The sequence below is a fragment of the Papilio xuthus genome, unplaced genomic scaffold, assembly GCF_000836235.2.
Source record: "Papilio xuthus unplaced genomic scaffold, Pxut_1.1 DF825928.1, whole genome shotgun sequence".
Taxonomy (NCBI): Eukaryota; Metazoa; Arthropoda; class Insecta; order Lepidoptera; family Papilionidae; genus Papilio; species Papilio xuthus.
In genome coordinates this window covers 7,077,174-7,093,078 of record NW_013532721.1, presented here as the reverse complement: position 1 = coordinate 7,093,078, position 15,905 = coordinate 7,077,174, and the positions used below count along the sequence as shown (strand labels likewise).

At 32.0% G+C, this 15,905-nt stretch overlaps 2 protein-coding genes across 2 annotated transcripts in view; one reads left to right on the top strand and one right to left on the bottom strand.

Annotated features, from left to right (window-relative positions):
• Positions 1–46: 46 nt before the first annotated feature.
• Positions 47–4,886, bottom strand: LOC106125144 (ATP-binding cassette sub-family G member 5). Its single transcript, XM_013322228.1, has 13 exons — positions 4,742–4,886; positions 4,052–4,169; positions 3,648–3,832; positions 3,457–3,519; positions 3,296–3,377; positions 3,087–3,218; positions 2,664–2,804; positions 2,232–2,439; positions 1,885–2,002; positions 1,707–1,800; positions 1,420–1,558; positions 1,057–1,242; positions 47–742 (listed from the first exon to the last, which is right to left on the bottom strand). The coding sequence occupies exons 1-13, from the start codon at positions 4,793–4,795 to the stop codon at positions 340–342; spliced, it is 1,923 nt and encodes a 640-aa protein (XP_013177682.1). The 5' UTR covers positions 4,796–4,886; the 3' UTR covers positions 47–339.
• A 769-nt stretch (positions 4,887–5,655) lies between these two features.
• Positions 5,656–15,905, top strand: part of LOC106125500 (ATP-binding cassette sub-family G member 8) — a 34,992-nt gene continuing 24,742 nt past the window's right edge. Inside the window, exon 1 of the mRNA XM_013322730.1 lies at positions 5,656–5,869. The gene's annotated coding sequence lies outside the window, so the exon portion shown is untranslated. The remainder of the gene's footprint in view (positions 5,870–15,905) is intronic.

Sequence of the window (15,905 nt, the reverse complement as noted above, 5' to 3'; positions counted from 1 at the left end):
TTATTTTTATTACAATAATTTTTGAAATAAAAAAATTGTGTTTATTTGATTAGTTCCTATACAAAATACATCTAAACTTATAAATAAAACATTAGAAAACTATTCATATATGCCTGGTTATTTTCAATTTCAATGTTTAGTGTCAGCTGACATATTTTTTTTTTAATTTTTAAAGTATGTGTTGATCAACTCTGCCAACGAAGACACACGGGTCAAGTATGTAAGATCACGAGCATAAAAATTAATAATACTACACAAAAAAAAAAATTAGAAATATAATAATTTTCATAAAAAAACATATAACGATTAAAGTCTCAGTCTTAATAATAAATTTATAATCTATTCCCTAAACTTATCAGTGATATAATTCGGTAATGGTATCAAATATAAAAACTTATTGAATATCATTATTCCAACGGAGAACGCAAACGATATTCCCATATTAAATTCAGGATTAAATTCACCAATTTGATAAATATCACCAGTAAAATGTTTTGATGTAAAACGTTCTGTTAGAAATGCTTTGCCGTTGGCGTATCTACAGTTTGTATTGGAATTCGTGTTCAGATTTGAAGACGTCTGAATCAAGTTCGTAATCGCGGTACAATTCTCGCTGATGCTGTAAGGTAAGATGTTGAAGTTCGGTTGTCTGAATATACTTCTGTGCATGAAGAGAGACGCGTAACGAGTGTGCGTTATATACGTCAAATAGTACAGCCATTCTTCGAAACCTTTGTAAGACCTGCAATATAAAAACTTGCTTATTGGTGTATAACCACTAAAAGTTAGGATTACAATTGATTTTATTTTCGTGTTATACATTTGTTTCTTGTCAAAATAAAAAATGTATGGTCAGAAATAGTCAATAGAAAAGCTGAGGCATTTTTGATCGCTAAAATTAAAGCATATACTTGAGAAGAAAAAAGCATTAAAGACTATTAAGAAACACACTTCTAACTGTTCTTGAGATAACACTTGGCCTATTAACATGTATTATAATAGTGGAATCTAATAATAAAACATAAAGTTCACGCATCAATAATCTAGTATAGTTACCTGAGCACACCACTAGCGAGCATGATGTATATACACGTGATATAAATATTAAAGATGGCGGCGACGAGTCCATTCTTCACAAACATCATGACGCCGATAGCCTGCTGCTCCGCGTAGATGTAGCAAGACCACAGCGCAAGACAGAAGTACAGGTAGTCCACACTCTCTGATATATCACCTAAGATCCTAACACAAAATGTAACACACTTTAATTGATAAAGTATCAACCAGATCCGTGCAACAGTTGTGGAGTTAAGCGATAGTAAACATCTATCCATTTCGTAAAACGTAAGATAATGCAGTCCTCAAAGTGCCCAATAACTGTCAGATTAACAAGCGTAATTATTTGGAAATCTCACTTACGGATAAATAATAGCAGCTGAAGCGAAGGTAGTAATCAATGAGAACGGCAGAGAGACCAGATTCCATGATAAAAGAAGACTAGCCCCGCTGTACAGACCTTCTTGTGATTCTTGATAATATCGAGTTCGGTATGGTTCGTCTGTAATAATAAATGAACGTTTATATTACATTTTGAAAGAGTTTTATATCATAAACTCCTTTCTCTAATGATAGAAAAATCTAAGTGAATTTTTATGATGTTGCCATAGCTTTAAGTTTTTTTTTATATGTATAATAATTATACTTACAAAGGCAGATTGTGTTCATGATACTAATGAAGTAAGTGCCCACCATTGCATTGAAAATTAGTCCACTTTTTGTTATGAATGCCCTTTGGAAATCCTGCCAAAAATTATAATACATTCTCAACCTCGGACGGTAATATCACGACTGATAATAAAAATAAACCTATTGTCTAATGTATACCTGAGCTTCGTTGTAGAATATCCATAATATAAAGAAGTATATCGGCAGTGAAAAAAGTCGCATTGTCATCTGTTTTAAACCATTTTTCTTGAAATTAAAAATAGAAGCAAGGATTCTCCTGAAATAAATATACATAGATTTGATTTCATTCTAACATACGTACGTTTTGAGCGACCAACTTGTATGTGAGATTACTTTCATAGGTACTCATAATCATGGCATAGAATGTATTTAGCAATGAGATCATTAAAGTATGCTGTTCTGTTGATTATTACAGAGAGAGAGAGAGAGCATATTGTCTGTGCTTTCTCTTTTATATCTAAGCGGGATTTATTACTGACACTTACAAATACAACATCCATATGACCCTAATGCCGCTTGGTTTGCCGTAGTTCATCTGCATTTTGTTTGGGTTGACGATACGACTGTGCTCTGTGGCGGCCGACTGCATAATGCCCTGCCCCTCCAGTCTGAACTTCTCTACCAGTGCTGCTATCTGGTGATTGGATTCGATAAACCGCTCCCGAGATCTCCTATCAACCGTTGATAGGCATACTGAAATGTTTAGAGTATTTTTTTAATAATTAAGAAGTTTTGTCAGTACATAAAGTTTTTTTTTTATTTTTTAGTATAGATATCTGGATTGTCAGAATAGTCATTTAAAAATAAAAAGTCATAAAATATTTTAGCAAGTAATTTGATATGTTCACTAATTTGCCCTCGTTTCATTATTCCGATGGATTGTCACATCCGTAAAACAAAATGTCTTCTCAACTTACAATAATACATGAGTGGGTTCTCCAGTTGCGGACATGGGAAGCCTATGCTGCCGAAGTAATCGAGCAGATTTCTAGTAGGACCTGCATAGACCACGTCGCCCAAGCACAGATATACCACACGATCCAGGAATGGGAACACATCTGGAATAAAGTAACACGGTATGCAGAGCGTCCAATTTCACAGAAATCTTTAATCGATCTGGCTCGAAGGACCAAAGTACAGTTAAAGCGTTGTGTTGTTTAATGAAAAGTCAAATGGATATGATGATTGTATGGACGAGGTTGACGATGGCTAATGCGCCTTCAGTAATGGCAGCATTGCCAAATGCTGATAATGGAAGCGATAATGGAAAGTTGAAAGTCAAGAACTAGGCATATTTTGTTCACATCGAAAGATTATGGTTAATTAAAAGTTTTTCTTACCCGATCTTGGTTTCTCCATAGTCAATATTATTGTTGTTCCATATTTTTTAGCCGCGTTAGATAATATGGAGATAACCAAATAAGTGTTTAACGGATCCAAATCCCATGTCGGTTCGTCAAGCAACAGTATTACTGAAAAGTAAATAATATAAAATTGAACTTGAAGCTTGCAATATACATATATTTATATCAATTTATTTAATACATACTTGGATCTCGTATCAGTTGTACTCCGATTACTAATCTACGATATTCGCTTTTCGTTAAATTCGTTACACATTTATGGGCCACCTTAAATATAGTTAAGAAGTACGTTAAAGCTAAAATTACAGATTAAATATAATAATAATAATAAATATTAAAATAATACCTGGGACAGTGCTAAATCTGCCATAACTTGCTTCACTTTAGATGATTTTAAATAACCGGATATCTGAAATAAATGTCACCTTTATAAACCAAAATAAAACACGTCAATTTATGAATGAATTCGTCCAATTTTTTTTTGGGCAAATTACACTCTGTATACACTATTCATTGGTCGCATAGTATACAAATTACCTTAGTAAGTGACAGTGATAGTGTCTGTTGCACACTCAGCCCCGGCAAGAGTTTCGTGGAGTGTCTGACGAGCGCACACGTGTTCCTGAACTGATCTTCTTCCAAGGGCACTCCTTCTAGAAGTATATGTCCCTTGCTGGGTACGCGGCGGGCGATCACATCTAGAAGAGCGCGTTTGCCGCTCCCTAAATACCATAGGTTTATGTTTTTTATTTGAGAATTTCTTAGTAAAAGTTTAATACAAGATATTATAAAATATAATCAAATATATACTTATTAACACCACTATTTAATTGAAACAGAAATACTTCTTCATTTTTATCGTTGTATTGCTAGAAATAAATCTCATTAGTAATTTATTTTCTAAAAAATTTTATGACTTTACATTAGTATGAGAGCCTTACCTTTAGAACCAAGTATAGCAGTGACCTCGCCGCTATGAGTAAGCATGGAGACGTCTTTCAGAATGATGCCAGTCTTCACGCCACCTGTCAATCGCTGGAAGAAGTTCCCAGGCTCCACCTATCGAGTTTATAAATAATTAAATTTAAACAATTGCTCAGGAAAATTTGACACTGATTTTTTCTACTTAAAGTAATACTACATACTCAAAATTAAAATCTAGTTTTTTTAACTTATTTCATGAAACAATGAATTTTTCTCTAATCTTGAGAACACATTTGTCGTTTTGAATATCGGAATTTAGTTCACTCTGGTAATAACAACGTACTTTTTGTTTACATCTTAGAAAAGACATCAACGCGCTACCAAATTTTAACAAGACTTTATACATTGGTTGGTGGAAACTTTTTTTTTATAAATTTTCAGTTATAAATAATTACATTATTTTACGTTTATTTATACCAATTTAAATAATATTACTCGAACAGAAAAAGCATTAAATTCTTTCAAAATTACATTATACATATTTAAATTATGTATTTTTATTAATATTTAAAAACAATTTTAAAGCAAAGTTTACTAACTGCAAAACGAAAGAAGAAATTCAATAGTCCGTTTCCATTTGTAATAAATCTCTAACAGTATGTTTGATGACAAAGTTATAATAAAATGTTTTTAAGTATAAAACTCACTTGTCCAGAATGAAACACATTGCACAGTTCTAAAGTATAATCACTGCCAATCATTTTTCAATATTTTATAAACACGAATGTCGAAAAATGAAATAAAAAAAGAAAATAAACGTCCGTAAGTTTAAACATCCACTCTTTAGCAATTCTCCCGCAATATAACTTAATGCGGTTAACTTCAAATTGATGATTAGCGACGTTGCCAACTTTATCTGTACCTAACTTCACAACGCAACGTGCACTTGACTTTATGGGAGTTTTACGATCAAAGAATTTTGAACTCTACTGCATTAAGGTAAAGTTTTTATTTGCATGTGTATCATTTTTAAGGCCAAGTTGATGGGTTATCTGGTGTTTTTCTATTTCCATTGTTACCTAACTGACAAGAGGGTAATGTTTTTATTACACACACTTAACTCCATTTTTTAATTTTAAAGTTAACTAATCATGAATTGAATTAACAAAATTGCACTTATTATTAACTTACATAATTTTTTTTTAATTATGAATAAATAAGTCGGACGTGTAAGCACATTATATTAGAAAATATAACACAAACGGAGCCTTATTAATTGTAACATTACCAAGAAAAGGAGCAGCTAAAGCTATGTATTATATAAAATGTATTGTAAAAAAAATCTAACGATAAATTTCACATGACTTCACCTTATTAAAGAAGCCTCCTTTTTGCATTCATTTTCTACGCGTTGCCGTATTTACGACACCATGAACCTTTGAGGCTATGATTAAACCCTCTCTTTCTTTCGTACCATAAAGCCTCTATTAATAACGAGACAACAACACGCTGCGTATACGCAGCGAATTCCTCTGATCGTTCATCTCGCTTCCTCTAAGCGTTGCGAACTCACATAGAAAAGGACGGAAGATCAGTGTCACTGACTGTTTGGTTCTTCAGAGTTTGAACGCGGTATAGTCCGGTGGTTTGGTGAAGTACTGTCGTTTTAGCGAACGAAATTTATTCGAATTATTTTAAAATAAATGAATTAAACGAATAATTATCTTGTTCGAGTGATGCGAAGTATTAAATATTATTTTTGTGTTTAGTGGTTTTTTTGTGATTGTGTTATTTCAGTGCACAAGAGTCCCGTTGGCCGGTGTTGTGTATATCAAGTAAGTCCATGCATCATGTATGGTGTTTGTGTGGGTGTGTGTGAGTTGGAATTCCAACTTAGAATTTAAAATTTCATAAAAGTTCTTTTTATCTCGACATTTTGTTTGAGTTGTTTTTGCTTTTACCCTTTAAAATATGTATATATTTAGTAAACAAATATTACGAATAGTGTTTTTCTATTCAACACTATCGTACGATTTATTTTCATCTTGAAAATTGCTTATGGAACATGAATCCAATTGTACTGTCATTCAAAATAAATAGTGTTAAGTTTTTTTTATTTCCATTTTCTTTTTGAAATACTTTTAAGATCGTTTTATATTTATATCGTTCGTTTTATAATATATATCGTTTTATATTTTTAAGATCATTTTTATTTACTTAAATAATAATTAAATGTTAGTACTTGTATTATGACGGTCAACAAAAAAAATCATGATAGCTTACTTAAAATTTCCCGATCGACAAAACTCGTAATTTCAAAACGGAAAAACCATAATAAAAGGAAGAAGTGTACTTTAATACCTGACCTGTAAAATTAACCTTGACAAAGAAAAACAAAAAAGATCTCATCGACCCACTTTTTCCCCACTTTTTATGTTGTCGGTACTTTCAAATCGAATCGAACGTACTTTTAACGCTTTACTGATAGATAATAATTATAATTTAAGATAAATTCAACAAGTCATTTGATTGCAATCAATACAATATACATTTAATGCTTTTTACCATTGCAACGAAATTAAAAAAAACATATTACAAAGTAATAATATTGACATAACGCAGTATAGCATCGCAATGAAACTTTGTCTTTTAAAAAGTCAACACTGGCCACAAATATGAAAACTTTCTAATGATGAAGGTTTTATTGAGTACTTTTATTAAAAAAAATGGTACATCCGCCAAGGGATATTAATGTGCGTAGCCATTTTTTGCGAAGCTTGCAAATTGTAAAATAAGTCTAAAACAATGGTCAATGTTAACGAACTATGTTATGGCATGAGTCAATGCCTTGGACCGCAGACTGGTAAAGGCAAGTTTCAAATTCTTGTTTCATCGTTTTGTGTTCAGCTAGCTATTTGTACCTGGTGCCTTCCAAGTTATTTACGAAGGCAAAAATATATTTTTTTATTTTGTTTCGTGATGTTGGTTCCGAGTACCTTTTACCTTTAGTACCTTTTCATCTGATTTTGTTTGCGTTAAGTAAACCTAAGATAAAGATTGTTGCTTAAATTGCTTATAGGTTACATTGTTTGTTAGTCATTTTAAGTTAAATATCTATATGTATCTTTCTTCTGTGTGGAATAAAAGGTATTTTAATTGTAAAGGCAACAAAGAATTTTATAAACAATACGCATTCATTTATTACATAGAAGAGAAACTATTTTTTTATTTCTACTTGACTATGTGAGATTATGAATCGCACAAATGACATCAACAATGATAATATTTATTATAATAAATATTCAATAGTATAAGGTATATCCATAATTGTAAACACATTTTTTTTAAATCTTACTAATATTATAAATTGTGAATGTTTAGATGGCTGGTATATGTTAGAAGGTATCTCCGGAACGGCTCAACGGATTTTGATGAAAATTGGCATAGATGTAGAACATAATCTGGAAGAACACAAAGGCTAAATACTAAGTTTTTTTTAATACCGAGCAGATGAAGTTAAGGGCAAAAGCTAGTACTGAATGAAATACCAAATTTTTCATACTGGAGGGAATAAAAAAATGATTATCTTGGTGTTGTATTGAAATGACACAGTTGTTTGTCGGTGCGTTGCAAAGGTCGTTTTGTTTTTCTTACAATTAATTGACTAGTCACATAAAACATTTATTGCTTGGTTCCGTGACGTATAGCGTAAGAATAATATTGAGACCAAACTAAATTGAAAGATATGTGACTCAGCGATGACTAGAGGCAACCGATTAAACGTGGGTTTCTAAGACCAAAATATCTGCATAACACATATCGTCATTTCAATCATTATCTTTGACAAAACAGAAATAATATGTTTTGAACAGGGATTTGAGTCTCAGAAAAGCACGGAATGACCTTCTATATTCAGTTATCTAATAAAAGTATCCTTAGCTTAGTGAAGTCTTTCACATAGTTTGAAACTGTATTTTAGAAATCAGAAATTTAAAGACATGTGTGGCCAGCCTGGTCGACTATGTCGCCACCAACTCAGGGTAGGATCCGAGCCCCTCAGTGGGGATATATATTGAGCTGATGATGATGAATCAGGTGTATTGCTATAAGAAGAGTTTTGAATAAAAAAAATGCTTGGCTTACTATATTATACTTATGTCTAAGACCGCATAAGTGATTTAGAAATCATAATTCCGCAAGCAGTCGCAATGTCGTAAGATATTCGTCTTAAGTTAAATGGTTAAGTAAAAAATGTTACCATTACCGTACCGTGAATTATACTTGTTGTGATCTAATAAACATAGGGATTACTTAACTGTTTTTCTAATTTAGTTCAGTACAAATTACAATTGATTCTAACCTAACCTAACCTAACACTATATATTACGAATTATAGGAAATTACTAAGAATTGTTCTAAAATTCTAACTAGAAGTGTTTTTTATATTTATAGATATTTAAACATATATATGTAGGTGTGTGTGTGTGTGAAATTCTTATTAAAAATAATAAGCAATATGGATAATAATTTCTACAACGTTAATCCAGAAAACTTTACCAAATTAATTTTAATTGCTTCATAAAAAAGTGTGCTGATCTAACTAGGTTTATGGCCATAGTCGAGGTCACGTTTAAAGTAGCGACCGACCTCGTGGGAATTTTGAAACACCTCCATTTTATCTGAAGTACGGTATCCATATCGCCTTTCCTAAATAACTCAAACAATGATCTTTCAAACTCACGTGCATTCCGCTGGTTGGAAACCATTGTCTTCATTAAGAAGTATGTACGCTCGGATGTAAATTCATAGACTTCTTTCTCGTTTATATTTTATGCATATTTCCTTTATGACATTGTGACAATTGCTATTCCATAAAATTATATGACAGTACTCTTTTTGTCTAAAAATTGTTCTACGAACAGATTTTTTTATCTAGATATTATTGTTAAATTCATACTAACTATCTTAGTATTATAAATGCGGATGTTTAGATGGATGAATGGATGTTTAAAGGTATCTCTGGAACGGCTGCACGGATCTGGCTTAAATTCGGCGTAGATGTAGAACATAACCTGGAAGAAGACATAGGTTCTAATTAAATTTTTTTAAATAATTCCGCGCGGACGGAGTTGCGGGCGACAGCTATTATGTAATATATATTTTATTGTTAATGATCATATTATATTATAATACTTAATTTGACCATTTTTTTACGATTATATAAATTAAAAGTTACGAATAATAAGTAGGAAAAGGTTACTTTATTAGGTTTCTACATTGTTGTTCGCGTTGTGTTTACATCGCAAATAAGTTGCAATTAGCAATTTGTAATGCACATTACGTATTATTTCGCCTTTTATATAAATTTAGTATGATACGTAATGTGTTCGTGAGGTAATTTTTGTTATTTACAATTGCAACACCATGATGTTGCCAGCCGTGAACTATTATAATATTTCGTCTCATATTAAAAAACAATAAGCAACCTTTTTATACATTTAACTGCTGTTATATTATATGAGATTCTGATGAATTTAAAATCTCTAACTAGCACATTTAATTTGAAAACCATACAATTGACATGATACAAGTTCAATAAAATATAAATACCGCTCTCCATCTTCCATAACATTTAAATTAAAGCTATCCCGTATCAATTCCTTGCATACATGTCATTAAACGAAATATTGCATTTCATACTACGTGTTCGTTATATCGTCATTTACAACAATGTATCGTCCGGTGAACATTGCAACAGCTTCCGCGAACACCGCATATCGTAACATGATGGAATTCTCTAAGCACCAGTATTAGCAAATATAAAGCACATCTATAAGTGACGTAAATGTTTACTTTCTGCGCTCATTCCATAAATTAAAACAGCCGCTTAGTTGTCATTCGATATAATAAATAAACACTTAGAGCCTTAAGAAACGTTAACCTTTTTATACTGTGACTCTAAGGCCCGGGCGCGGATTTTTAACAAATCGTAGGCTCGCGCATATTTTTGGTGAAACATATAATCACTTTGACAACTATATCCTTCACCGGCGTTCAAAGGGTTGATACACGTGTTTAAGTAAACAGTGTCTAACTATATTTTTGGGGGTAAAACAGCTAGTGTCTGTCGTAACTTCAAGCAGCGGTAGTTCCAATAAGTCGGTTTGTAATATTTTTTTAATAGTTGACTTCTTCGAAATTCGTATCGGTGATCATGTAAATATTCATACCGTGGCTGTGAGATCGTATTCTCAGGCAAGTTATGGGCGTAGGATGTTTTGAGCTGGCGTATCAACACATCTTCAATTGCCTAAGCAATAATCAATGGAATGTTCACTTTATTGCGAACATCGATGTTGTTTATGTAATACTCATTATTCTTAGCTTTGATTTGTACAAGAACAATCATACATAAGTTACTTTGAATGAAGTGGATTTCGTCAAATAATACGTAAATATTGTAACTAATATTAATGTTATTTTAGCAGTTAGTCTCTACTCTTCTGTTCTAAACTATGAAATAAATATTTAAAGCAGTTGTTTCATGATTCTATCACCAAAGTCCTTTTCTAACTTAACCTCATTTCACTGAAGCAAAGTTATTCAAGTGACACATCGATCTTGACTCATTGTGCTTGAAGTTGTTTTCTACAAAACAATCGACTAGGCAGTATTTCCCTTAGTTTCGCACGCCGTTGTCATTTCCAGCTGCCATGCGACGTATGCATCACTAATAACTCCATTGTTGTTCTTCTTATCAGACTATTTGGGCCACGAAACATGCGTATAACAATCCATGAAAAATTATTAAAAGTGAAAGATTTTTCTTGCTCCTAATCAACGAAAAACAACAACACAACTCACGGTCTTGAATTAAAAGGATAAGTAAAGATGACAAATTTCAATTTGACATGGTTCGGACCAATTAACCGTGGGTTTCTGAGACCAAAAGCCCTATTTAAAACATATTGTTCGTCCCTTTTTTTTAAAGGTAATGATAGGGATGACAATATACTTTATACAGAGATTTTGATCTCTTAAACCAACCGTAAAACGTATACGTCAATTATTATTTTATCTTTATTATTCTTTTATTCATTCGTCATTAATATTATTTTATTAAACAACAGACGATCGTAGCCATTTTGTTTGATAGTAAATATTTTAAGTAATTTAGTTATTTATTTAAACTATTTTTGCGTGTATATCAGTAATGTTTGCCATAAATATAAGCGAAGTAATAAACATAAACCTTGTTCATTACAAGCGCACCAATGTTAATTCGCCTGTTTCAAGGCCCCCACGCTACGTGTCCTATAACTAGATAGGCGCGAAGGTGCGTCCTACAATCAATGAAGCATTGCATAATATTGCTATTGTTTACAACGGTTTGGTGTTCAGTGGAGGTCAGTATGTTTGGTTCCACACGCAAGTGACTTAGAGAACTATCAAATGTTTTTTGTAGTATTAGTACTTATTATTGTTTCTCGCCTATCATTGTAAGCAAAAAGAAAATCTTTTTAGTTACGAATATACATATATGAAATTGTTTTAAGCACACAATTATTTTACTTATGATTCGTATAGCATATAGGGTTGGTGACACATAATATATGTCAAGCGAGATTAAGCACGATCAATTTTTGGTTTGACAATCGCATTTGCATTCAGTTATTACTATTACGTGCTTTTTGTCTTTTATATTATTACCAGTAAAATACTGTTGACTTAGGCCCTTTATACAGAAGGAGTATATCTTCGAAACTTATATTGTTAAATTGACGACGCGAATCGTCTATTCGGTCAGTACAAGTACAGCGGTAAGTATCAACGGTACAAATCTGGTAAAAGACTACGACTAGAACGACGCGTCTACGAACCTTAATGACATTGTTCTGCGTAGTCGCTTAGCGACTAAAATTTCCGGGTATCGAAGATTTACTGTGTACGTTGTGTACGAAGAGCCTTATACTTACAATACTGTTTAGTAATTTTTTTAATTGTTTGAAGAAATAAAATATAAATATAGCTTAGTACACTATAACAATGTTTTAAGTAATTCAAAGTATTTCTTTTTTTGTTTAAAACAAAAAGCTTTCTTTAGATATCTCGACAGGGCAATAAACTGTTAGTTTATTTATTAATTAAGTCGAATATAAAACCGGTTTCGTTACTATCAGCGGCAGAAGTCGCATACTTTACAACGACAATGTTTTTAGGTCGTACGGTATCTTTTTTTGTTCCACATAGTAAGGTATTGTTGATATGCCCATATCAAGTACTTACGGATACATTTTTCATTTTATTTTTCCAATATTGTAAAAGATGAATGAATAAAGATTGACAAGAGAATTGCTTACATTATAAGAGTCAAGATTTCGAATACCGTCCGGGGAGAGTTGGTACACGGCGTAGATTTATGAATATAGAAAAAAAATCGTCAAGGGTTGACAATGCACTGGTCGTAGTTTTTTTTTAAATTACAGTGATCCCTAAATAAAATCAATAAAGTAACGATGAAGTAACCAATATTGTTGAATTATTTTAATGATGTTTGAGTTTAAAATGCACTACTAATCGTATTCCCTAACGGAAATGGTTACTTCCGTATGCGTTTACCGTCACCATTCATTGCGTTTCATTGTAAATAATTATTTTCTGGTTCATTGCACATTTAAAAATAAAACGTATATTTTAATCTTACTTCTTATTAATATTATAAATGCGAATGTTTAGATGGATGTTTGTTTGAATGTATCTGTAGAACTGCTGCATGGTTCTTACTGAAATTTTGCATAAATATAGAACACAGTCTGGAAGAATACATAAGCTATTAATCAAGTTTTTTTTAAATTTCTTGCCGACGGAGTCACGGACGACAGCTTTATTGTAATAAATGACGAGTTTATTTATCAGTTCTTGTTTATTATAATCGGAGAAAGCTACATATGTATGTACATTAAGATCTGAGAATTTATACCGCACCAATAAGGTGCTTTGTAAAGAACGTTTAAATTGACAGCGGAGAAATCTGAGAAAGAATGATTATTGTTACCGTTTTTGTAGTTGTTTTGATGAATTTATTGACACTTAAATGAATATCATTCATGTTAACGTTGATTTCAACCGTTAAAGAATTAATTGAAAACATATTGTCATGCCTCTTTAATCTCTTTGAAAGAAGAGAGATAGCAAGATGGTTATAAAATTATACTTTTTAATATAATAGTAACAGAAACAAATGACAATCGCTAAATATTCAAAATTGAACGCAATTGGAAAGATTATTTGAAAATCTTTAATTGTGAATTTCTAAGACCGGATTTTGGTATACGGTTTAAAACATATTATCTCTGTTTTTGTTAAAGATAATGACACGATTGATGATATGTTTTATACAGATATTTTTGTCTCAGAAACCGACGACCAAAGAGATTCTGTTAATCTTACAACCTCTAAATTATAGGACAAATGCATCCCAAGTTCTTTCATTTACATGACCTGTATACTTCTATTATAAAAAAGTTTCTATGTTGTAAATGTTATGAAATGTTAATCATAGCTTTAATCTTTGTTAATACTCTCATATAGCAGTAATTAAGATTACCGTTCTCAATTTAGACTTAATGAATCTGTACATTTATAATTACAGTCATCATTTGTTTCTTATTCGCTGTCGAAAACCTTGACACGTTGATTGTTAACGAATGTGTGTCGTCGGGACATAACGGGAATATTAATATACGTTTTGATTCCATTCCCACACCAACACAAGGCCTTAAAGCCCGACACTGTCTATCACCATGTCACCGGTAAATTGTATATATCGCACGTTTGTTTTTCGGCAAGCGTCAATGGCTCAGGGGTTTAAGCATTTGACTTGTAATCTGCAGATCCTGGGTTCGAATCCTGCCATGTGCCAATGTGTTTTTCGATTTCCATTTACATATGCACATTTATTCGACGTTCTTACTGCTTTACTGCACATATCTGAGAAGAAATTCAAAGATATGTGTGAAGTCAACCAACCCTCACTTGGCCAGCGTGGTTGACTATGGCCTAGTCACCCCTAACTTAGAGTAAGCTTCGAACCTCTCGGTAGGAACGTATAGTGAGCTGATGATGACGTTTCTTTTTCGTCTAGGCAAATCGAAGAATATATAGATAAAAATCTCTCCTTTATAAATTACCGAAATATACACGTTCATATGTTCGAGTTGCAATTTACCGAGTTACCTTTTGCTTAGGCAAACTGCAAATTAGCGGTACATATAATTTACCGGTGGCATATCGCGAACAATTCAGTCGCACGGCTGTATAGTCAAACAATAGACTGATATAGTAGACTTTGATAAATCGTTTATTAGTTAGAATATTTGTTTTCGTGATTGATTTATTGTTGTTTTTTAACGCAAGTAAATTACAAAATCTCGCCTGTTATAATCCATCTAGTTAAATCGAGACAGCTATGACAAATTACAATGTTTGCGTTTTATTACATTTCTTTAGCAAACAAATATGGAATTAAAGATATTATTTACTAGTTATAAATATTGTTAGTTAACAAACATATTGTTTAGCATAGACTGCAGATGTTAACAATATTTGCTGTCTGTTTTTTTATAACGAAATTACTAAACGCAATTCTTCTTGATCTTACATCTCACTTCTTACTTTCTTACTAATATTATTAATGCGAATGTTTAGACGAATGGATGGATGGATATTTGTTTAAAAGTATCTCTAAAACGGCTAAACGTATCTCGATTAAATTCGGCATACATATAGAGCATAGTCTGAAAAAACACAGGCTACCAATTATGTTTTTTAATTCCGCGCGGTCGAAGTCGCGGGCGACCGCTAGTTTCTAATTACATATCAAATCCTAGATGTTTTATATTTATCTAGTGTATATATTATTATCTAGTCTAGATTGCGTATATTTCTTTTAGGTATTAGATGTTTTTGTAGTGTAAACTCATTCTTAATCCATTGCATTGTTTCAGTATAATAGACCGTAAATAACATATAAACAGAAACATAGATGCTTCGAACCGGTCTCGATGGTGCGAAGCATTGATGTTTACGAAGCAGATGTGATATGGTACTACAATAGTCGACGTTCCGGTCCGGGGAATGTCTTGCGCAGTTTACGCGTATCTATACATCCTGTACTCTTACAACACCACAACTATGAACAACACTAATTATAACATTTATGTCTTGAAAAAATATAGTTTTCTTTTGTTTTATTACAGTTCAGATATTTGTTATGTATTATTGCTTGAAAGTCGTCTGGATTTTTGCTTTTTTTTTCTAAGACCTTAGTATGATGTCATTTCGTTATTAGTTCATACCCATTGAAACCTATATTAACTTAGAAATGTTGTAAAAAGAAATGTAAAACTACCCTATCTAATCTTATTTCTAACTACCTTACTAATATCATAAATTCGAATAATTGAATGGATGGATTGGTTTGTTTCTTCCTTTAATTCAGCGTAGACGGAGGCGCGGACAAAAGCTAGTTTAAAGTACTTACGGCATTTAGTTAAATAATATTTATAATATACAGAAGCAAATAGCTGTGGTCACCATTTAATATAATCTTAATTGCGGTTGTGTTCAATTACGTCAACCTGTCATTTGTTTACCGATCAAGTAATGAAGTAGCTTAATTTGTTATGTCGTCAATTTGTCGAAGAATACTGACTCTGTAATAACAAAGTTATTGATTTACACAAATAGTTAATACATTATGTGAATACCAAACTCAAACTCTACTAAAATTATATGTAAACAAAACTACTCTAAAATTATATGAAAACTAGGCGTTCTCCGTAGCTACGTCTACGTGGAATTTGAAGAAAA

Excerpts from the sequence above, each read along its gene's own strand:
- LOC106125144 (XM_013322228.1), bottom strand. The coding sequence starts at position 4,795 with ATGATTGGCAGTGATTATACTTTAGAACTGTGCAATGTGTTTCATTCT. Across the intron at positions 1,801-1,884 it reads TATTCTACAACGAAGCTCAG|GATTTCCAAAGGGCATTCAT; the intron begins GTATACATTAGA and ends AATTTTTGGCAG. Across the intron at positions 1,559-1,706 it reads CATGAACACAATCTGCCTTT|ACGAACCATACCGAACTCGA; the intron begins GTAAGTATAATT and ends TTATTATTACAG.